The sequence below is a fragment of the Trypanosoma cruzi genome, genomic scaffold, assembly GCF_000209065.1.
Source record: "Trypanosoma cruzi strain CL Brener 1047053516363 genomic scaffold, whole genome shotgun sequence".
NCBI classification, from domain to species: domain Eukaryota; phylum Euglenozoa; class Kinetoplastea; order Trypanosomatida; family Trypanosomatidae; genus Trypanosoma; species Trypanosoma cruzi.
In genome coordinates, this window is record NW_001849418.1 from 46,977 (window position 1) to 70,175 (window position 23,199).

Below are 23,199 nucleotides of genomic sequence, written 5' to 3' on the forward strand. Positions count from 1 at the left end.
CGGAGGTGCTGGACCAAAATCAAATGCCGCAAGAGGAGGAGGGGAGGGGGAGTTTGTTTGTTTCGTGAAAAGTCAGTTGTGGGTGCTCACAAAAAAAAAAAAAAAAAAAAAAAAAAAACCAAGAAAACAGTCAAAAAGAACGGATTCAATCGTTCAAATATATACCAACGTACCTTCCACCCCCCAGTTGTTGTTGTTTTCTCTCTTTATTTCTTTCTTTCTTTCTTTCTTTCTTTCTTGTTGTTTTTCGTGTATGTTTGTGTTTGTATTTAAGTTCATTAACCGCCTATCATCAATGTTATTTCTTATGTAAATAAATAAATAAATAAATATATTTATAGGCTGTCACCTTCATATTTCATCTATTATTTTATTTTATTTTACTTTTTTTTTTTGTTGTCTAACATCCCCAAATACAATACATTGATTTAAGCCTTAAACTCCGTTTTCCCTCCCTTCTTCCGCTTTACAGCGCATGTCCTGCTACGTGGTGTACCTCATCCACCCGTCAATGATGATGTTTTCCTCCTCCGTAATGTTGTAGGCGTCATGGATGGGGCTGTACAGCATGCGAATTTCGCGGGAGTGGTTGTGGTACGGTCCGGGCCACATCTTGTTGTCCCAGTTCTGCTCTGCAACGAGAACAGAGTTCTTCGTCACACCGACAACGACGGCGACGTGTCCAAACGGAAAATCCTCCCGCTGACGCGGGTATATCAGCAGGTCGCCGGCACGCGGAGCGGAGCCGCCATCACGGCGTGGGAGGCCGTTGGGGTATTTAAGCAGCGGCGTTTTAGAGCCGTCAAGGAGCCGCACGAAGTTCAGTGCCCAAATGTCGGCAGCTCCGACCACTGAGTCAAACGTTGCACGCACGGGAGTTCCACGAAGCATCCAATACCGCCTTGCAAACTCCATGCAATCCCACTTCAATCCGCTTTCTTTGTTTTGACTTGAAACGTTATTCCTGCTTTTACTATCGTAATTTCTGATGCAGTTACTGTACGCAAACACATCGCCTGCCGCGCCAAGTATGGCACCATAAGGTGAAACACAGGCGGATTTCGCCGAAGAAGCATCGTGCCAGCCTGGGCCATGATAATGGATCCCGGAGTACACAATGCCGAACACAATGGATGCCAAAAACAAGAGAGTGAGCAGGAGAAATGACCAAATAACCACCGACGTCAAAATCGCATTTATGCGACTCATTCGCTTCTTAAAGGTGTCTTGGGAATCATTGCTTTGCATTTCCACCTGCTCACCGGCGAATTCGTTGGTTGGACCGTTGAGATCGAGGGAATTAACGAGCTCCGCTTCCCCTGGCTGCATCCTCGGCGTTGACACGCGGATGGAATTATTGGAGTGATCCATTTTCTCGTCACCGAAACCTGCATTGTTTTCCCGAAGTGTACCCATATCCGTGGGAGTACAAAAGGCGATGCGGTCCTCTGAAAGAGTCAAAGAGAAAAGAAAAGAAAAAAAAGGCCGTAAAAAAAAAAAAAAAAAAAAAAAAAAAAAAAGATTTCCTTCAGCCTTTTTCTTTTTTGTCTGTTTTTTTTTTCTTTTTTTTTTTTTTTTGGTGGTGTTTTTTTATGTTTCGGATGTATGTATGTGTATGTGTGTGTGTGTGTTTTCTTTAGTTTTCTGATAGAAGAGTTAACGGAGCTCCCCCCCCCCCACAAAAAAAAAAAAAAAGAAGGTTTTAACTCGTGGCAACACCAAAAGAATGAGGTGGGGAAAAAAAAAAATTTATCACTTCCTTTCAAACAAAAAAGAAACCAAAAAAAAAAAAAAAAGAAGGAAAAAGAAAGAAAAAAGGGAAGGCATAGATGCATATATATATATATATAATATGTAGAAGTTCACACACACACAAGAGCAGGTCGGTTGCATGGAGGAATTTCTTCAAGGCCCTGGAAACAAGTACGAGGACATTGCATGCAGACCTCATCGCTTATCTTGCAACATTGCGAGATTAGGCTTTTTTTTTTTTTCTGTTCAAAATTCCTCGTAAAACTACGCCTCAACATTCCACGTCTCGTCGCATTTGAGACATCGCACAAAAACCGCCATGTTATCATGCGCCTGCACCGAGTACTCGTTGGCGACCGCCTCGCGGGCACCACAGCCGGGACACACGTACAGCGTCGTAAAATTTGTGAGGTCGCTCCCCTCCTCCAGCGGGGACTCCGGTTCTACGGGCGACACCCCCGACGTCTTGTCACCGTCATTGTCGCTGCGCTTCAGTAAAAGATCCGGGTTGGTAGGGTTCGCAACAAAGTCCTTCGCAGTGATAGAGCCGTCAAGCAGACCGCAACGCAGAGCCGTGTTGCTACCATCCCGCAAAGCAGCGAGGACTTCCATGCTGACATCCTCGTCGTCCACGGCCTCCAACTCCTTCTCGATGTTCCCTGCAACGATAACAGGATCATTGATGGTGTCGCACACCTCCTCGTCGGTGAAGCAGGCCTCTAGCTGCACGCCCAATGCACCCAGTGAAACGTCCTGGCGCTCCGAGCCAATTGTTGTGTCATTTGACGCCATATCGAGAGCTGACTTTTTACTCAAGAGCTGCTGCGTTGCGGGCGGAAGTTGACGAAACCAATACGTCAAGATCGCCGAAGCGAGCGAGACGACACGAACAGGGTAGTCCCTCAAGAGGAATTTTCCAACAGTAACACCAATCTTAAGGCGGCGAAGTTGGTCAAGGGTGACGTTCACAAGTGACAGCGGTGAGAGGACCTCAAGTAATTCCTCCTCCGCCGCCTCACTGACAGAAATGACACCACCGTGATTGCAGGCTTCTGTCAGCGTCTCTAGCTTGTGCCGGATGGTCGCAAGCGTACTATCGGATACGGTGTGACGGTTCTCACGAAGCATGCGCTCCAAGTATGCCGCATCATCTTCCTGGTGAGTTGGCAGAAACCCCGCCTCCTCTTCGTATTGATCCACGGCGTCCTGCGATCCCGCCTTTCCCGATTTCTTCCCGGTGCGTTTGCCCCTTCTCCTGTCATCACTGTTGTCGCTTAAATCCTCGGTCGTCCCACTCTCGAGATCGTCACTATCCATATATTTACGCCGCTCGTTTTTCTTCTTTTCGTGGCGGTAACGCCGATCCACAGGAGTCGACTCATTGCGTTCATGCCGTTTACGCCGCTTCCTTTCGTGCTTATCCGCCTTGTGTGGCATATGTTTCTTCCGCGTGTGTGTCCCTTTGCGACCTCCACCGTCTTCGTGTTCATTTTTTTCTCCCTCCTCCTCCTCCAATTGAGCCTGCTGTGCTTGTTGTTCATAGACATTCAATGCCTCCTCAATCGCCGCGGCGCAGTCCGCATCTTGTTTCCCCGCCTCTATCAATTCTGCGTCCGTCTCCGGATCAAATCGAAGAAGCTCCTCGGCGTTGCTGCTGTTGGCGAACGCCACGCTCGATGACACGGAGGGTAGGCAGAGCACGCATGTGTCGTACCCCGCAGGCAATACCATCTCCAGCGCTGCGGGATCAAGCACCATCCCCGGCCACCACGGGTACCCCGGCTGCTTCAGCCAGACAAGCGTATTCAGCGGGAAGGCCATCGTCAGCGCACACCGAGACAGACAATAGACGCAAAGAAACCACACACAAATAAGCACACAGAAGCCCACGCAGGCACGCAGTCCTCCCACACCCACCCACCCGGGTAATAGGCACAAAAATAAATAAATAAATAAATATGAATCACAATACAAACCAGCGAAATGTCGCAAAATATGCGTTGTTCCCTCGTCCCTTCTCCGCCTCTTTTATAAACCGAATCCAACTGTTTTTTGGGTGTACTGAAGGCCGTTTATGGCACGTTCCTTGTATCCCCCGGACCACGTCGCCAATGTTCAAAGCGCCCAAGAAACTCCTCTGATTCTGCCGCCTGTTACTACTTCCCAAAGAAATATCGGATTTGTGAAATAATTCAACTGACAAATGAGAGAGTATGTGTGTGAGAGAGCCGGCACGTCTCAGTCTGCCTCCCTTCCTTTCCCCAACCCTCGCAATGGGCGCCGACCGGAACACCCCTGATGTCGGTTAACCTGAAAGAAAAAAAAAAAAAAAGAAGGAAAAGAAAAAGAAAAAGTCAACAATCCTCGATGCAGCGCCCAATTCATCTCTTCTTGTCAGCAGCAAAAAGGCGGAGAATCGCAAAGAAAAAATGCCGCAGAAATTTTGATTCCCATTTGTTAAAAGGACGAATTCCACACGAGTCAAATGTCAACAGTCCGAGAAGCAAAAAAGAAAAGAAAGGAAAAGAATATCACGACAGAAGCAGGCCACATTAAAAAAAAAAAAAAAAAAAGGTGGGGGCACTCGACCAAGTAAAAGCTCTGTTGTGTGGAGGAGTTGAGACAAGTAAAAAAAAAAAAAAAAGTCGTCATGTGCAGGAAGAAAAAAAAAGATGCATTTGTCTACACATATTCCTTCTCCGCTTGGTTTAATCAACGACTCACACATGATTTCACCCCCTTCTGTCTCTCTCTCTCTTTCCCCCCACCAGATAGAAAACAGACATGTACCTCTTTTTTTTCTCTTTGTTCCGTTTATTTATTCATCCAGTCATTCTTTTTTTTTTTTTTCTTTTTTTTTCCCCTTTCTTTCCTTTTCGTTTCTTTTCATTTTTTCGTTTCTGTTCGTGCAATTATTTCTCCTTACCATTTCCAAGCCAGTGTCGCTACCTGCTCCTACATCTTCTTCACTCCGTTGTCCAGACGTACTTGCACTCAAGACAGGTCACAAATTTCGTTGTGGGCTCATCCGCTGATCTCGTCTGCTGTTCGTAGTAGGAGCACCGGTTCTTACCACAGTTCGGGCATTTGAACAGACTTGTAACAGAAACATTCGCCAGTTTCAACTTCTCCTGGTCTTCAATCATCTTCGTAATGCGAGCCTCTTCCATCCGTCTCTCATCCTCCGTCATGAGTGCGGAACGGGGAAGTTTCAGAAACTCCTTTCCGCTCATCGCGCGAGTAGCTAAACTACGCCGCAGCTGCGTCATACCGGGCTTCTCAAGTTGCTCCTGTAAATGCTTGCGGTCCTCCGGCTCAACCACGTCGCGGCAGAGCTCCTCAGCAACGACCTCCAGATCACTGGATGTGACACCCGGGATGGGTGGATCGGTGGGGTTATCCAGCAGCTTCCGCACACGGTGGACAAACCTCATCCGCACGCGCTCTCCGTTCTCCACCGATCGCAACGCCAGCGGACCGGAAACGTCGTTCACATCGGCAAAGGATGGCGCACCAGCCGCCAAAGGGCTCATCATGGACAATTCCATCGTGCTACTTTTGTTGGCATCATCCTGTCGCTTTCCAAGCCGGTATTGCTGGTGTCTTTTGATGGCTTCTATGGTCTCAACGGGCATGGCACGTGCCCAAGAAGAAACAATGGCCCGCGACAATGGCCATAACTTCTCTAGTTCTTTCCTGCCCAAAATACTGCCTACCGCCACGCCAATTTTTGTCGTCTCCAGCTGGCGCACCGTAACACTGACGGTGTCAAGATCACACAATTCAATGCGCAGCGAAGGGAGGTCGCAGATCGATACTGCCTCGTTGATCCGCCCGGCAATTTCAATCAGTTTCTCGTCCCGTAACAAATTCAACGCAGGCGCGGCGACGTGCCGTTCCTCTAATTCCGCCGCACGGCTGCGCTTGCTGACGGGTCGCTGGTTAGCCGCCGCATTCCCCGTGCCGCGCCGCATCCCATCCGTGGAAGATACAGACGCCCCTGTTGCGGTCACTACAGCTGCCGCTCCTGCTGCCACCCCATCACCCGTTTTATTCCCACCGCCGCGGTCTCCCGCTGCAAATTCGTACTTGAGCGGGTTCGCTGTCTCATCCGTTTCCGCACGACGTATCGCCGCAAGGAGGTCGGCGTCCGCCGTGACAGCCTTCTCCGAAGATGTCTCAAAGAAAGTAATACTTGTGGTGGCGCTCTTAAAGTGTTCCAGACTCGCCGGTGTTGTGGTGCCCTCGTAGAAGTAAACGGTGATGTCACAGCCCTCAGCACGGCTCTGGCCGTTCGCACGGAGCTCCTCGTCGCTAACAATGCGGGCAGGCCACCAGTCGTACCCCTCCATCTTCACCCACACACGGTCAAACGGCTCATACACCGGATAAGGTACCATCTGTTACACGATTGGCTCTCTTCTTCTTGCTCCTCCTCCTGTGCCTGTGTTTGTATGTCTGTCTATCCTGCAGCTGCCGGTCCTCTTCTTTCGTCGTCTGGCGGCTTATAAATAATTCCTTCTTCTTTGCTCACAAAATAAATGGGGGCACACACAACCCACAATGAGACGCGCTCCCTTTTTATTTTCCCACTTTGTTTAACTTAAATAAATGTCCTTTTTTCTCTCTCTCCTTTTGTGGATGCCCAAATGGACGCTTTGGGGATTCCACGCTGGGCAAAACAAAGACACGACGGGTGGTAGGAAATAACCACGAAAGAGAAAAAAAAAACATAAGACAGAAAGAAATAAAGTACATATTTTGGCCATGACGACTTACTCCCCTCCCGCTCTCCAGGCAGGCAAGGAAGTTCTTTTTCTACAGCCACAGATAGAAAGGAATATTTTTTATTTTTTTGCTCCATTGCCTCCCCCCCCCCTTCCTTCTCGCCCATTCACTCGTATTCCTCATGCAGACATACGCAGAGATAGAGAGATGGAGAGATAGAGACAGAGACGGATAGACAGACATCAAAAAAATCCATAAAGAAGCAAACAATAAAATTATCCTTCCAAAATGACACACATACATGCATACAAAACAAAAAGAAAGAAGAAGAAGAAGAAGGAAATGCACCAGGAGCACACAAACAAATATAAATATTGTCTTCTCTTCTCTATTCATGAAATTGTACACTTATGCTTGTGTGTAATATCATACATTGGGATATTTTTCGTTTGTTTGTTTTTCGTTTTTTCTATTTCAGTCGCCGCTTCCTAGAAACTTCACGTACAATCATTCCAGCATTCACCGCACAGAAACACATGAAAAAAAAAGAAAAAAAAACACGCAAACACCAATCACACGCCTGTTTATGTTCTTTCTTCCCCCGCAATTTTCAACATCTATTACACACCTTCTCTGCTACTATTATTCCTACCTTACAGCCACTGCTCTGTTGCAGGTTTCACGACAGCGCCTAGTAGTTCGGGTTCACCTTTGTCTCCAGTGCGAGCGCAAGCGGAGAGTCAGGGTCGATAGGTGGGAAAATGCTCTGCCGGCCAAAAAGCGTTCCAAGAATAAACAGCAGTAGAAATTTGGTGAAAAATCGAATGTCCCACACAAAGTCCTTGAAGCTGTACGTGCGGAAATATTCCCCTGAGGCAAGATAACGGCACTCATCAAAGAACCGCACAACACGATAGTGAAAAAGTTGTTTCTGTTCGTAGATATAACGCTTTGTACTGCTTACTGCGGCATCTGTTCCACTGGCGTTGTGTTCCGCAATCGTCTTGGCAATGCAGGCATCAACCGCGTTAAGTTTTCTCGCTGAGCGCTTCTCAATCTTGCAGGCTACCTTACAAAATGGCGCCAGGAACCTCCCCCTGGTAACGGTCTTAGAAGATGACATCTCTTTCTTTCTCTCTCCCTGTATTGGAGTTTCCTTTTCTCCCTTCGTCACCGTCTCCTGGAATCCAATTGTGCAATGATATATATATATATATATATATATATATATATATATATATATATATATCAATCTATATATATTATTTTTAATGAATATGTCTTTTTGTGTCTGACCCCCCCCCCCCTTTTTTTTTTTCTGTTGTTGTTGTTTCTCCCCCCTCCCCTCCTCCTCGTACGGGTGGTTGAAATGAGTGGTGGCAAAAAAAAAAGGATGAAAAAAGGGATGATTAATAATTTATATATAATAAAATAATCTTCCGGGCAGCTGGCCAGATCATGACAATCTATGGAAACCAAACACGTTAGGAAAAGAGGGTTCGTTAGTTAATTGCTTCAATGCTTTCTTTTCATTCAATATATAGAATTCTGTGGACCACCAGCATGGTCCTTCGTTCTCAGTTAGGATCTGAATTATTTATTACTTACGAAGTGGCAGACTTTGGGGTCCTCCAACCACAAGACCCCGCCGCGTGATGGGAATCAAAAGGGGTGAGTGGGATGGCAAAATAAAAGCAAATATTATCCGGCCTCTATCCGCTCCCTGCACCTACAAAGTCGCGTTCTTCCCAAAAGATTCATACGGTAGAAAGTATCATAAAGAATACATTCATTTTATCAGGACATATATTAGATTAATTCAGCCAGCTCTCCCACGTTCATTCTTTTCACAAGCTCCTAGACAGGCTGAAAGAAAGACGGGCTAAAAAAGTAAGAGAGCGGAAGGAAGGGCAGTGACCTGCACTCGCTGCCAAAACAACAAAAACAAGAAGAAACTTTTAAATTCACTTTTACTTTTGTTACTTTGATTTGCTCACCCCCATGTTTTCCCTTTTCGTCATTCTTCCCGCGGCCAAAAGGTCAAGCCACACACGCCAAGAAAACGCATGGAAGCAAACGTGCTGCATGCATCCTCTTCCCTAAAACACACGCGTGGATCTCTTTCCCCCACAGCACATCAAACAGAGACTTTGTTGTTGTTGTTGTTTTGTTTGTGCTTTTTACTGTTTTTGTCCAACTGAGTAAACCATAAGGGGATGCACAAATGATACGATGCGTGAATTAACATCACTGCAAAGTATGCATCATTCCTTTCCTCTTTATCCTTCTTTACATTAGGTCGTTTGTTTGATTGCCGTCATGCACATATGCGTCATCGCCGTCGGTACCGCACTGCGCTCGTGCTGGCACCATCCACGCATGTACCGGAAAATTTAACACTTCCGCCCTCACGCATGTGACGTCCCATCCCTCTTCCTCCATGTTACTATCATTTGTTTTTGTTTTACTTTTTGCTTCTCCTTTTTTCGACCGATTGCTGCCTACCGCGGCCGCCTCTTTGCCAGAAGCGACTCCATCCGGTCAACGATAACTTTCGTCACAGTTCCTATCCCCTTCGTGCGCCCCTCACGGAAGATGAGCTGCTGCCCCACCTTCATGAACTCGGGACGGTAGAGAAAATGAAACCGCACAAGTGACCGATCGCCGGTGCGGAGAACCTCCTGCGCCACGTACACGATGCGGGCGGACTGCCGCACGGTGGCAGAGTGAATGACAGGCTCATAGTTCACCAATATCGTAGTGGAGTGGTAGAGGATTGTGACATCCGCCTCAAACTGCCAATATGCCGCAACCGGGTGGTGCGGGTCGGCGAGAATGTTGCCTTTGCGTATGGCGTTACGCTTCTCCTTCTTGAGGCAAAATGCGGCGTTGCAACCAGCCACCGCCTCCTGCTGTTCCATGCCCTTCACATGAATGGATTTGATGTGCACCGTGCGATACGCGCCAAAACTGTCTGGGCCAAGAAGCACTGCGTCATTCACGTGAAATATGCCTTGCGTCACGATTCCTCCAACAACCGTGCCAACGCCGGTCACAAAGAATGTGCTGTCAATCACCATTTCTCGAGGTTGCATCCGGGCCTTGCGCCAATCTTTTCGCAGAGGGAGGAGATTTAAGAAACGAATCAGGTCCTGAATACCGTCCCCTGTAACGTTGCTCACCTCAAAAATAGGCACTATGCGGTCGATACGCAGGTTTTTCGCAGAAAGCACAACGTCTTCTATACGACGCACCGGGTAGGGCAATTTTCTCACGGTCGGAATTTTAAGCAACTTATTAATGCTTTTCAACGTCTCCTGTCGAACGTTTTCCGGGGTAGAGTCAATACGAGTAATGACCACAAAAAAAGGAATCCTAAGTGCAAGGCAAAGGGCAATGTGTTCTTTTGTCATGCGTTGAATGCCATTGTTTGCACTGATCACGATGCAGGCGTAGTCAGGCATATTCCGCGTCATACCGAGCACTGTCGTCTTGAGGTAACGCTCGTGACCGGCGAGGTCGTATAGCGTGAGTACCTTTGCACTCTGCGCCACCACCTCCTGTGCAAGCTGCCCGGCGGAAATTCCACCACCACCGCCCAGGCGCTTTAGTGCGGGAATGGTGTAGTTCACCACCTCTCCCGTCGAGGAGAGTCCAAGGAAATTCTCGCTGATGCTTGAAGTGCGCCCCGTTGTCACCTCATGCTTGTGCTTAAAGACAAATGCACGTGCGGAACCTCGTCCGTCGTCACGACAACCACGCGTAAGAACGGACGTGAGTGTTGATTTGCCGCTGTCTACATTACCGCACATGGCAAGGCGTAGGTCAATGTGCGTTTCCGACTCACTCTGACGAACAAGAAATTCCTGCGCAATAATCTTCGTCCTTTTATTCCCGGCTCCGTTTCCCACACCACCGCTACCATGATTACTCCTAATAGGACTGTTGCTGTTGACGTCGTTGCTGCCTGTCTCCTGAATCCCACGCGGCCCTTCTACCAGTGGCATGCAGCCAACGCCAAGACTTCTTACAGACTCCTGGAACTGAGCAACACGCTGCTGAAATTCCTCCATGCTACGTCCAGAAACAAGAAAAAAACATTCCCCTTGACCCTCCGTGATAGACGCCGCGATGGAGGACTCGCTGAAATCCTCCCTTCCAATGACAGTTCCCTTCCCATCGCATGACGTTGCCGACATATGTCTACTCAACGCCAGCGATTCACTATTTTGTGGGTCAACGTACCGTACAGCGGTGCTAAGGGTCAACTTTTTTCGAAGACTACTCACCAAAGCCTCACTGTTTTCTTTCAATGTGTGTTCACCCTTCTTGGCGCTAAGTGCCTGCAAAATAAACTGCGTCTCCGACAACTGCAGTTGACTTAATTGACTGTCGTCGATTTCCTTCTCCGCATTCTTATTTTTATCCTCGTTTGCATCGGTGCTTTTCTTGACATCCGAAAGTTCTCTGAGACGAGTGAATTCCGCTTTAACGGACTCGCTCTGTCCGTCCCAGAACACCGCAATGACGAGGCAAACCGCCTTCACTGTCTTAGATGCCGTCACAGCAGTCTCGTTCCTGGTGCCGCCGGTGGGACGGATGATGTCTGCCGCCACCTGCCCCAATGAAAGCAACGCAGCGGCGTGGAAGCGGTACTCGTCACCTGACGACGCACCAACGTTGCGGAGCACCACCCCAGTAACAGGGGGCGTTAAACGCTCCGCTACGACGTCACGCACCCATTCCGCGAGCTCCAACGTCTCCGGCTCCGCCAAGACGAGGCAGAAACACGGAGGTGTGTCGCCATCTCCTCCGCCGCCTTGCATGTGTTCCCCAGCCGTCTTTCCCCCTTTCCTCCTCGTCCCTTGTACGCAATATGTCCTTCCTCCTTCCTGCACACCAAGAGGAAAAAGAAGTGACCATAGCGTATGCGTTTATGCGTGATGACACAACCACAAAATAAAAAGAAAAGTAAGAGAGTGATATGGCATCACTTCAACAGTGCAACACATGCACACACACACACACAAGAACAAAAATGAGAGAATAATAAAAAATAAAAATAAAAAAACCTCCTGTCACTTCAGACAAGGAGCCCAAAAGGAGATACAAATAACAGGCACATGCAATTTTCCCGTGGTATTGAATTGGCTAGAGCGCTAAGTGACCGTGATGGCTCGATGTTCTTTGTCAGGGGAATAATAAAAAAAAAAAATACACGAAACAAGTGTCCACGCATTGCCGCCAGCATTTAAATATTTCTCTGAACAGACAGGAAGAAACAAAAGGGAAAAAAAAAAAAACGTATTGGAATTGAGAAAAAGAAAAAAGAAAGGGGGGTCGGAGTTGGGGGGAATAATAAAACAAAACAAAACAAAAAATAAATAAATGATGATGAGAATAATAAATGTCGACATCTCACATTCAACAATTATTTTTTTTTCCATCTTCCCCCCCTCCCCCCCCCCCAAAAAAAAAAAAAAAACTCACTCTCGTTGAATTCTTTTTATTTATTTTGTTCGCACTCATCATTATGTATTATCTATTAGGATGTATGCATACATCGTGTAAACAACACACATTTGTTATTCTTCTCTGGTTTGCATGGCACCGCAGTTCCCCCCCTCCCCTTTAACCCTCACCCCCTCACCCCCCTCTCTCTTCCTCTCCTCGCTAGCGTCCATCAGCGCACAGATAACATACTCACACTCACACACAAACGCACGTGTGTATATATAAATAAATAGATGGATGCAACAAAAGAAAATAAATAAAAAAGGCGGTACCACTAAGAAGTTGTCATTTTCGTCATGTCCGCCGTACGATTTTCAAAGCGTAGCACCTTCACCGCACCGCTGTGGTAACCAACAAAGAACACAGGCACATCGGGACGTTCCTGTCGCAAGGCCGTGATGGCACCAAGACGTGGGGTTTGGCTACCAGTAAAGAGAAACCCATGGTGCTCCACAAGAACAATACGGCCGTGTTCCATTCTCTCAGGCGGCAAACGCACAGCACGCCACAATGACAGACTGCCATCTTGATGCCCTGTAATGAGAAGCTGAATGCCAGAAGCCCACTCGAGTGTTTCATATGTCGTGACAGCTGTCATACTGGCAATAAAATTTTTGCTGTCGTCTACGGCAAAACCAACTTGCCCCGCCTCATCCTCCAAGTGTGGCGCGGTCTTGTCGGCGTTGGGGAGAGTGCCGACTCCGTACGGCTCGCCGTTCCTATCAAACAGCAAAAGATGCCGACGTGTGACTATAATGGAATTTGCATTTATGGGATCAATAGCTGCAGCCACCACGATAAGGTCGCCTGGGGTTGTCAAGGGAAGCAGGCGAGAGAGATCCAGTGCATGTAACTTCACCGTGTGGCAATGCTGAACACACCACACCGTAGGACAATCGATGCCACTCGTAGTAAAGCTAATAATACGGCCGTATTTTATGCTCAACGCAAATCCAGCGATGGGGTTGGTGTGGTTACACAATGTTGAGCTTAGCACCAGCACGCCATCTGTTCGGCTATGACTAAAACAATACACAGTACCACTGTTGGACCCGATTAAAATCAGCGTCTCACGACAACTTACACAAAAGGCGCTAACACTCGCGGGAATTCGAAGAACCGACTTGCAACGTACAGATGACAAAAAATGTCCTCGCGTGTTATCAAACCGCATCAACATATGTTCACTGTGGTTCCAACAAATTATGTGGTCCGTGTCATCAACCGGTAAAGAATACTTGTAACAACACATATTCATTCCACTTCGTGTCGTGACAAAATCAAGTACGGGACTCTCATGAATTTGGAAGGCATCTGAGACGCTCTTAGGCATGGCTTGGAAACTCCCCGGCGCTGGATCCTCTAATGTGTACCATGTCTGTGGTGAGTCTAGAGCATGCATGACCATAGAAAGCACCTTTGGCAATTGTTCCTGAAATGCCGTCGTATATGTGTTGCCGCTGCACAGCACATTACCGCCAGTCGTAGAATGTGCACCGCCCGTGCCACCGGTGGAAAGCATAGGATGACATGGTTTCAGTTCCCGTTGTGCAGGGTGGCGCTCTTGAAACAACTGAATTGGGGTCTGCCCAAAGTTGTCCACCTCCGCAATGATGACATCAATGTCATGTGGATTATCACACTTTTTTAAAGCCTGAAGAACCTCCTCACCGTACGTCATGCGCTGAAACACATTGTAGCTCTCAACAGCAAGTTTTCCACATCGACGTACACCAAAGATCAGATCAATCCAACGATGAATGTTCTGCAAAACAAAATTGCTCTCCAGTGCGTATCGCATGACGGATATAAACACCTGCGTCGAGCCCTTGGCCCAAGGAGGAAGTCTCACGTCATTCACAACCGTACCGTCGGACTTTTCGCCAAACTCGCAATGATTTGCATTTACAAGAAACATGCCATCAAAGAAGAATTCTGGCATTAACTCTTTACAGTCTGTGGGGCCATGCACACACGATTGAAAGGAGGCATCAATGGAATCAAATAAACGCGTGGCTACGTCAAACTCACCGCCTTGAAAGATGCGTGCAAAAGTTGTAAATGGCTCCACACGAATGAGAAAATGTAATACCCCTCCACTCGTAGAGTAGTGCGTGCCATGATGGAATGGCTGAACGCCTTCAAAGTCCGGATCGGCTTTTTGCACCTCCACCATTTGCTGGTAGACTTGCATCACTTTCTGACGTCGTTCCTCCGTTTGTGCCCCCATAGGAAGCGAGAGATCACGATATGTTTTGGGGGAGTCCATGTCAAGTTCACTTGACTTGTAATCGGCAAGCACCCATGGATAGATGGGGTATTGGTTAAAGTCTCTCCTTGTACGGCCCGCCACAGAATTAAGAAAAGTGATATAGTCATATGTAGAGACTGAACCTGCTGCCCAACGGATAAGCATCGAACGAATACTAGCGGTTCGTTGTGAGTGGTCAAAAAATTCACAGCGTTGCGTACCAAGGACGTCCTTCAACACAGCAAGAAACTTGTCTCGTGCAGACGTGTTCATAGATTGATGTGTATCAACTAGAGACAACATGGGACCATCGTCATACATGAGCTCAAAGAGAATGGCGGTATCCTGGTGCATGTAATATGCCATGCGTACACTCCGAATGTTCTGCAGGAAATACACCCAAAATAGATCCCTGTAGGAGTCTCCAGATGCCTGTCGAACCGAGTGTGCAATTTTGGTTCCATCATGAAGTTTCTCTGTCTCAATTCGTCGTCGCTTCTTTCCGCCGCCATCTGTAAGGAAACGCTGCAGCTTGTTTGTCATAGAGGCTGCGAAACTTGAGGCCGTGAGCTGAGAGCCCCACTTGTTTTTCGAGCTTTTTGTCGTGCTGATGTGGACGGGAAGAACAGGCTCTTCCCTCTCGTCGTTTTCGCGCTGGCAGAGAATAATGTCCCCCTCCACCGTAATGCGGGAAAACCCAATCAATTTCAACGAGGAGTCTGTGAGAAGAATCAGACACGGTGTTGCATGAATTCCATGAATGCGGAAACCGTTGCTAATGAAGCGTAGAACCTCATTTGGCTCAAGGAGGTATCGGAGCAAAGAGAGTGCGGAAGGGGTCACACAGCAACTAATATCCACAAAAGGAGTACCTGTATGAAGAATATACGGTCGGCAACAAATCGCAAAAGGCTGCACCAAAGTAGAGATGTGGTTGTGCTGTTGCTCACAGTTGTCTGTGCCCAATACAGTGGACGCAGCATCTTTTGAAACGTGATTCGATATCACCGTTGTGTAGTTCCCACGCAAATCTAAATAATTTAATACACGCACACGGGGGTCATTTTGCTGCAGAGAACATTGTTGTTTTACCAACCAATGCAATTGGGATACTTTCAAGGGTGAGATGGGATCGACACATGAGGAGAAGCGGGCGGTGTATGCCTGAACCAGTTCCGGTGGTCGATACTTATCTCTAATATTTATTGTTTTGCTGTATGCTTCTTTAAATGTATTAATGCGCTTCACATATTCACAACGTTCCTTCAACATGGACTTGTAGGCCATATCCGTCTTTGTCTTGGGTCGACCGGAAATAAAACTGTGTATTGTCGTCATATTTTCTTTGCAGTATGTTTCAAAGGCTACCACAGAAATGGCCTCATCCTCTATAAGGAGTGTTGCCGCAAATTCCTTGTAAAGTGAAATGCGTTGCCTTAACGCACTTGCAGAGAGTGCCTTGTGTAGCTCCTTACACCCTTCATATGTGCGCATCAGAAGGCGTAGCGTTAAGATGACAAGTTCTTTCCGCCTCGCTTCCTCCGCTTCATTTATCGAGGTTGGCGGTAACGACGCGTAGACACGAAAGAGAACACGCAGTAAACACTCAAGCATGTCCTTCATGATCCACTGCCGACAGAGAACGCGCTGCAGTAGCATGTACACAATCTCCATCTGTTCATGTGTAACCCCATTGGGTGATGGTTTGTTCAGCACGGCAATGCAACTCTTCACGATTTGTGAGCGCAGTTGTTGCTGTGAACGCTGTGGCCACGAAGAGGAGGCCCATCCAAGCAGCCACACAAAGTACGGGGAGAGGCTTGAGAGCCTCATCACATCAAACGAAATAAACTGCACCAACAGATCATTGAGCCGACAAATATTAAAGATAAAAACATCCGATACAGAGCCCGGCAGAGAAGTAAAACTTCGTGCGCTGTTTTCAAATCCAGTTCCCTTTGGCGAAGAGACAACAGAAGTGTTGGGCTCCACGAAACGCTCAGACAAATCCACACACACCAGCAACTGGTCAATAAAAAATTGTGTCAGTGTCAATGTCACCTCTTCGGTACTGCACATGGCGCCGGTGATAAGAATCAGCTGAAAGAGCAGCGCCCCACAGGAGCCGTATGTCTGTCCCCCAACCCACCCTTCGGTGACAGGCAAGTTGAGCAATGAGGCAAGAACGGTGTTGCACAACACCCCAACGGCACACTCCTGCAGGGACTTTGCATTGAAAGACTGCAACTTGGCAAAGGGTGCAAATGAGCCCATCGAAACATCCGCACTCATACTCCCACCCATTTCAGAACGCAAAGTAGTCTCTTCAACAGGCAAGAAAAGTTGTTCAAGTCCAGAAGAAAGATGTCTGTCCTCCTCGGAAGAAGTAGCAGCGTCTGTCATCTGGTCCACCCTGCTGCCACTGCCACTGGCAGCAGGCGCGTCGTCGTCCTCCGGCAGTGATGCCACCTCTGTGGAAACAGGAGTGGCAGCCAACGGTGGTGACTTGGGAACATCTCCATCACCATGCAGAAAAGAATTTGGTGTACAAGAACTCGTTTGCCTTACGTGAAGCTCTCTGGGGGCCGATGCGGTTAACGGCATGTGTAGTTGGTTTTCAAAGTATTTCTCACCTTTTACCCTAAATTTTTCTTCCCTTTCAACCCATTTATTCTGCTGGTGTACTCCGTGTTGCCATTTTCCTCCTTGCTCTTTTTTTTCAACTGTGCTGTCATCATCACCTTCATCACCATCGTCATCATCATCATGTTTGGTCTCCTCTTCATTGACCGTGTCGTGCAAAACCGGCAATAAATGCGACTCATCAAAGATTTTCACATGAGGTGGAAAAAAATCGCTGCCTGTCGTGTTTTCCTTAATGAGTCTATGCAGCGACGTGGTCGAAGCGGTAAAGGGCAAATCTTCACCTTCGTGTAACCCTAGCTTTTCTTCAAATCTTGCCGAAACGGCTTCCCGCTTCAGGAATGTTCCGAAAAAGGCCAGAACCTCAATTTGATATGGCGAAAGTGTACACGGCACAAAGAGACCGGGCTTAAGCGGAAGGCTCTGAAGTGTGCGGAGTATAAAGAGGGCCTTTTCTGGCTCCACATCCGACACCATAAGGGGCGTGTGGCCACTCACATTCTGCTGCCGCACCCGCCTATATCGTCTGCGTTGAATGGCTTTCCATAAATAAAGGCACACACGCAGCGCAGCAAACGCCCTACGATACCGGCCGAATTGCACGGGTGTCTTTTTGTTACCAGCCGTCACGTCTTCTTTGGAAGCATCCTTCTTGAGTGACAATGGGATCGACCTACCTCCGGTTGATACGGACACTAAGTGGCCCGTTTTCTTTGCCTGTGGGGGAAGTCGCCTGGCATATATCTGAAGCATAAGTATGCTACATACCCGTGCAAGGCTAAAATATTTGTGCAGGCGGTAGGAGCAATACAAACGTCGCTGCATCGCAGAACTAATGTCAGACGGTCGGAAACAAGCAGGCGTGGATGATGCCGCAGTTAAGTATAACGTAAGCAATTTAGAAAAGATGGGTAACACCACGGCGTCTAACTCCGGCGTCATGGAGTCCAAGATTCCAACCAACTGTTGCAGCATCGGATGTTTTGATGAAAGGACGTCAATGCGCTTCACAGCACCCACGCTGAGGCTCAGCAGGAGCAAAAGTAAGTCTTCATTCAGGCAATGTGGGGAGAGGGTATGCACAATGACTGCGGGATGATGCATCACTTCATTGCGCAGGTCCATATTGAACCGCATCGCCTCAAAGAAGAGTCGTGTCGCGTATACAACGCATGCCACATCTGCAAAGCGCGAGACACAAGCAGCATACCAATTTAGATCCACAATTATTCCAAATGCTGCGGCAAACTTCCCATTGCAGCAGCACTCCACAAGACTGCGGAGAATCAAACAAGTAGTTTCAAATGCACCGTGGAGCGTTACACTTATCTGCGAGAATCGAGCTTTGGGAATTTTGACTCGCAAGGCGGGTTGATGGCGACTTGTCGCCTCCATCTCCACCGGCGTGAGCACCGCCGCCGTGGACGCGATGACATGAACAATATTTGGTTCAAAATCCGTTGCAATCATGATGTGCTTTAAACATGAAATCACGCGGCCACGTAAGACAAAGGGAAGTGAGACATTTGCGTAGACCAACCCGTTAAGAACACTGTCGACAAATCGAAAGGGTATAATATAATAGGCGTTTCGCCTCGCAAAACGGCACGAGGCAACTGTAAACAGTCTCTCCACACCTTCTATCAAATAGAGCGCAGCGTCCAGTGGCATATCAGCAAAAAGTTCAATATCCCGGAAAATGTGATCAAAGACAAGTCGATTTATAATAAATGGGTGGAATTCATCATTGACACTCATCTTCGCTGTGGCAAGATGCAGAAGACTGTCGCAAACAGCCGGGGTGATGAGATGGGCAAGACAACGAAGATGAAAGTCAAGTAATGCGTATGTCTGTACATCCATAGTACCTCCACTGGTGGTGCCCCGGATGCAGTTACATGTAAGTGCCATGTATCTTTCCAACTCCTCCGCACTGGTGGACGCTGCAATCCACTCAAGCATGTAAACAAGTCCACCTCGGTTCAAAAAGAGCGTACGGTAGTCAATCCAATTCTTTGGCGCCTCGGCGTAGGTTCCAGTCAGCTTGGCCAGAATCGGGTAACCCCTGGACTCCTTCTGTAGAACGTCAACCAACATGGAATCACGAGTTTCATAGGGTGAAAACACGGCAATACGGTCTTCAATAGGCAACTTCTCATGCGTCTCCGACAGCTCACGTGGTATCTCGCACTCAAGAATTTTACATACATTCGGTTTATAGCCCGTCGTGGCAACATACGCCTCCACCTGAGGTGTCGTAAGCTCCTCATCCCACAGCACAACCTCACCAATTGAGAAGAGGGAATCGTGCACAGTGGTATTTACAAAACCAATGTTCATAACCACCTCCGAGTGAGAACGAAAGTAGGGTAATGAGCACGTCCCAACTTTATCAGCATTAAGATAAACAGAGACGGTATGTGCCATGCTCATGACAACAATAAAATGAGCCCATCGCTGAGGTTCAAGATCCGGTAGTGCATGACCTTCATTAACCGGCACCCTCTTCCCATCATGCATAATATTCACACTATCTCCACCTGCAATGCGGATAGACGCAAGAGATGGCGACAAAACTTCACCATCAATAAACTCAAATAATTGTATATCGCTATATATTTCTTCAAAACGAAAGTATGCAGAAACCGAAAAGCCCTTCTCCGGCCATCTTCCCAGCGTCACAGCGATACCACCTGTGCAACTAAAACGTAGCTCCGTGCGCTCTGGTGCCTCCTGCAGAATAGGTGTCCAAAAAGATTCAATATCACTTCGGTTACCAAAATACGGCAAAACACGGTCTGCCACGGCTGCGTCAAGGTCCAAGTACGGCAGTAAAGCCGTATGTTTCCTCTGCAATACCCATTTCAAAAGAGCGTCGGAGCGTACATTTGTTGTCATCTTTAGAACAAGATGCAAGGCGGAGAGAAGGTCGTTCTCCACATTCATGGCATGTTCGTGTGCATAGCAAAGTAAGGGTGGGACAAGATCAATAAATATCGGCTTCTCCACCGAGCAATTTGGAATGGGCAATGTAAAGTGCCCATGTGTATTTATTCGACGTGTGCGGCTTCGGTATTGATCGTACTTTGAGGTGGCTGCGTCAAGAACGGACTGGGTGATAAGAATAAGGTACTCCGCCCCCTCCAAAAAATGAAGGCTTTCGGTGAACACGTGTACCAGTCGTGTGTCTTCAAGCTTCGGTCCTCGTCCCTGCGCCGACTCCGACAGAGAAAGAAAACAAAACAACTGTCGAATAAGACTAGGAAAACTCTGTACGTCATGCGGGGCACGTAAAACACGTTCTAACACAGCAATAACAGCGTTGACACAACCGTGTTGAAATAACCACGCTCTACGTTCATGCTTGGCATCCATCGATACCTCTGAAGAGACAAGCCCTGCAGAAAATATCAGTAGCAACTGAATCAATAGGGATGAATCTGCATTGCCAATGACCTTCGCGTATGTGGGATAAACTTCACCAAAATCCAGACTGCTGGCGATGCACTTTCGCCCTAATTCCGATAGCTGGGCATCATTGGCCCAAAGAAGGGCAAACAACACCTTCAATAGTTCAAAAGAAAGAAAACCCGGATCTCGCTGCAGGAGAATCACAAATACACTACGCATCGATTTAATGGTGTCACTGGGCTCCGCCCGCGAAGCGTCCTTCTCCATGGACGCAAAGCTGCTGTTTTCGGAGTGCGATGCCACCCAATTGAAGTTTATGGTGGGCGGCGTAGAAGGAATGGACACCGTGGAGGCACGCAGAAAGTCCATTGTTGTCAACGGCACCCCACCCAATTTAAGCAACCTCACCAGCACTTCCATGAAGACCTCCTGTGAGCGCTTGTTGAGATCCTCATCGTCGTTACTCATCAGAGCCGTGTACCACACCCTTACAACAGGGCCAAAAAGGGAAAGAACCGCTTTGTGAATCCCACCAAATGATTTTGTGGCTCCCTCCTCCACCTTTTCTTCTTCTGCTTCCTTCACTTCCCCCCTCCAGCGTAAAGAAAGTAGCGGGAGTTCAATAATATCGACCGTCTCGCCTGACAATGGGATCATGTGCAAAACGTGATACACGTGCCAGAGACCCGCAACAATTTTTTGAGCCAGTGCAGCATACATCATATCATCCTCGATGGACGTACACGGATATTTTTCACTCGATTGTTCATGCGTTTGCAGATGTATTTCATGTGGAATTTCCTTCTTATTCTTCTCCTCCTCCACATGTGGTACGTCGTGGATTTCTACAGATGGCGTACACAAACCTTGATCGTGTGCCCGCAGCGTCGTTAGAAATGAACGCATCACAAGACGTCCCTCAGATGCCGCGAAAGCGCTAGAACTTCGCATACTGATTTGAGTGAGTAATTTGCAAATGGATAGGCGAATTGAGAGAGGTGTTGTGGCATCTGAAAACATCGCGTTCAACAATTGAGTCAGACTAAGTAGAAGATTCACGTATGTCTTGTTGCTGTACCACCATTCCTCTCCATCAAAATCCAAAGACAAACACGTCGGCGATGGCGCGTGATCGAAAATCATATCGCTAGTACCCCTTTGAAAAAAAGAACCAATAGGCTCATCGTCCGATGGTGCAGGACGTGATGCGGCGTGTGCATGAGTCAAGCCGGCAACACCACTGCCACGGGAAGCCCCCGGCCACACGCTCATCCATAACGATCGGGCAAGATTCGAGGCACGTGCCACACTTCCCTCCGGCAGCGCTGGTCGTGACACATGTATGCTACTAGTGAGAGAAACCATGGATGCATTTCGACTGCACATGCTTCCACTCAACGAATCGCCGTTTCCCGGAACGCACTGTGTGGAATTTTCCACACGTGACACCGTGGATTGCCTGCGTCTCCTCCGGCTGGATGTAAAGGGAGGAGTGCATAAAGTCCCTATACTCTGAAAGAGCGTTGAATCAGCGTCGAGAATGGTTGGGCAATGCCGCAGCAGGCGCTCTACAGCCCTTGCCAGATCGTGATTAAGAATTTGCTGCAGAACAATCTCTTGCCGAAGTACAAGTTCCTGACTCCATGGTTCATCGTCTTTTACTTGTAGTAATTGAAATAATGCCTCCAATGCCATGAGCACATTCTCATACATGGCAATCTGCGTAGAAATGGATGGTTTCTTTTCATCCTTGGGTGATGGTACGATGCTACGAGAACTGACATCTACGATATGGCATAGACCAATCACAACTTCCGGTGTCTCATGTGCCGCCACCCTCTTCACAGCGGCCACCGCAACATTGAGGGCTTCTCTACTTATCTCATCAAACGCATTCGTTCGTCCAGATGTTAAGTATTCAGCAAGAGCGGACTTTGTGGCTGGCAAACGCATAGTCGGGGTGGGCAAGGACGGTGTTGAGGAAAGAGCAACGCCCAGTCGCGTGGGGTCATCGCGGACAACGGGGCGAATAAGAGTACTGCTTGAGATGCGTAAACGAAGACCGTACAACAATTGGGCCACTAACGGTCTGGGTTCCGTATAAATGAGCGCATGCGCACACGCTGCACTTGTGGCACAGCAATGATGCAAACAACGCAGCATACCATGGATGGCAGAGACAGACGCCCTTGACATTTCATCCTTTTCCGAGCACACCCGCCACGATTCGTCACAGAAGGCACGAACCACTCGTGTCATCCAGTAAAGGTGATCTTGCTCCGCAAGCACCCTGCACACATGCGTGTGAAGTTCCCTCCCCCGTGTCTCCTCGCCGCCTTCCATACTAATGCAGCCTTTTGGCGAGCAAAACGTATCCAAAAGAAATAAAATATGATCGGTGCCGAGAGAAGAGACGCAGTCTAAAACTTGTAGGGGTGTTGCAGTGGGCGCAAGGCTCAAAAATGTAATCCGGATGTGATCCAGTAGTCCTTCACAGAAACGGTGCAACTCACGCAGCGCACCAGTGGAGACGTGCGACAACAGGTGTATTTGTTGTCGACTGGCAAGACGCCAAAACGCCACGGCTGCCTCCGCCCAAAGACGTCTTTCTGACAGTATCATTTCAGTAATATCCGACGCCGAAGGATTTGATGATAATATGCGCTGCGAGTCGGTATCTTTTAGATTGACTTGACGACTTTGACGCCCCAATGCCGCCTTCATGGCGTTGGAGAACTTCTCCACCCCCGACAAGTCCCTCTCAGACAACGCCGGCATTCCTCCGTAATTTACTTTTTCTTTTTTCCCTCCTCCTTTTTTTTTTCTAATTTATTTATTTATTTCCCTTCCAACCACTCACCCACACTTTTGTTTTGGTTTTCTTTTGTTTTCTGCCTTTC

The 23,199-nt window shown here is 48.0% G+C and overlaps 6 protein-coding genes across 6 annotated transcripts, besides 27 other annotated features; all 6 read right to left on the bottom strand.

The window, feature by feature from the left end:
- Positions 1-15,077: a sequence feature (heterozygous, non-Esmeraldo-like haplotype).
- Positions 91-118: a microsatellite.
- Positions 198-239: a microsatellite.
- Positions 311-332: a microsatellite.
- Positions 366-392: a microsatellite.
- Tc00.1047053507715.10 (D-alanyl-glycyl endopeptidase-like protein, putative) lies at positions 484-1,416 on the bottom strand (the record flags this gene model as incomplete). Its single annotated transcript, XM_807628.1, has 1 exon — positions 484-1,416. The coding sequence occupies one exon, from the start codon at positions 1,414-1,416 to the stop codon at positions 484-486; it is 933 nt and encodes a 310-aa protein (XP_812721.1).
- Positions 1,460-1,520: a sequence feature (A-rich).
- Positions 1,535-1,578: a microsatellite.
- Positions 1,603-1,631: a microsatellite.
- Positions 1,765-1,817: a sequence feature (A-rich).
- Positions 1,834-1,854: a sequence feature (AT_rich).
- Tc00.1047053507715.20 (hypothetical protein, conserved) lies at positions 2,017-3,573 on the bottom strand (the record flags this gene model as incomplete). The annotated part of the gene is made up of 1 exon (XM_807629.1): positions 2,017-3,573. One exon carries the CDS (start codon positions 3,571-3,573, stop codon positions 2,017-2,019), a length of 1,557 nt encoding a protein of 518 aa, XP_812722.1.
- Positions 3,691-3,711: a microsatellite.
- Positions 4,066-4,105: a microsatellite.
- Positions 4,304-4,325: a sequence feature (AT_rich).
- Positions 4,586-4,647: a microsatellite.
- On the bottom strand, positions 4,719-6,152 carry Tc00.1047053507715.30 (transcription elongation factor-like protein, putative; the record flags this gene model as incomplete). Its single annotated transcript, XM_807630.1, has 1 exon — positions 4,719-6,152. The coding sequence occupies one exon, from the start codon at positions 6,150-6,152 to the stop codon at positions 4,719-4,721; it is 1,434 nt and encodes a 477-aa protein (XP_812723.1).
- Positions 6,665-6,722: a microsatellite.
- Tc00.1047053507715.34 (hypothetical protein, conserved) lies at positions 7,172-7,603 on the bottom strand (the record flags this gene model as incomplete). The annotated part of the gene is made up of 1 exon (XM_807636.1): positions 7,172-7,603. The coding sequence occupies one exon, from the start codon at positions 7,601-7,603 to the stop codon at positions 7,172-7,174; it is 432 nt and encodes a 143-aa protein (XP_812729.1).
- Positions 7,682-7,743: a microsatellite.
- Positions 7,889-7,916: a sequence feature (AT_rich).
- Positions 7,911-8,339: a mobile genetic element.
- Positions 8,982-11,306, bottom strand: Tc00.1047053507715.40 (GTP-binding elongation factor Tu family, putative; the record flags this gene model as incomplete). Its single annotated transcript, XM_807631.1, has 1 exon — positions 8,982-11,306. One exon carries the CDS (start codon positions 11,304-11,306, stop codon positions 8,982-8,984), a length of 2,325 nt encoding a protein of 774 aa, XP_812724.1.
- Positions 11,526-11,551: a sequence feature (AT_rich).
- Tc00.1047053507715.70 (hypothetical protein, conserved) lies at positions 12,269-23,077 on the bottom strand (the record flags this gene model as incomplete). Its single annotated transcript, XM_807632.1, has 1 exon — positions 12,269-23,077. One exon carries the CDS (start codon positions 23,075-23,077, stop codon positions 12,269-12,271), a length of 10,809 nt encoding a protein of 3,602 aa, XP_812725.1.
- Positions 15,078-15,211: a sequence feature (areas merged during assembly that could not be assigned to a particular haplotype. This can correspond to areas where the two haplotypes were merged or to regions with more than two copies in the genome that were merged during assembly.).
- Positions 15,212-15,963: a sequence feature (areas merged during assembly that could not be assigned to a particular haplotype. This can correspond to areas where the two haplotypes were merged or to regions with more than two copies in the genome that were merged during assembly.).
- Positions 15,964-15,991: a sequence feature (haploid, non-Esmeraldo-like haplotype).
- Positions 15,992-16,555: a sequence feature (haploid, Esmeraldo-like haplotype).
- Positions 16,556-16,651: a sequence feature (haploid, non-Esmeraldo-like haplotype).
- Positions 16,652-23,199: part of a sequence feature (heterozygous, non-Esmeraldo-like haplotype) that runs on past the window's edge.
- Positions 16,977-17,013: a microsatellite.
- Positions 23,088-23,199: part of a sequence feature (T-rich) that runs on past the window's edge.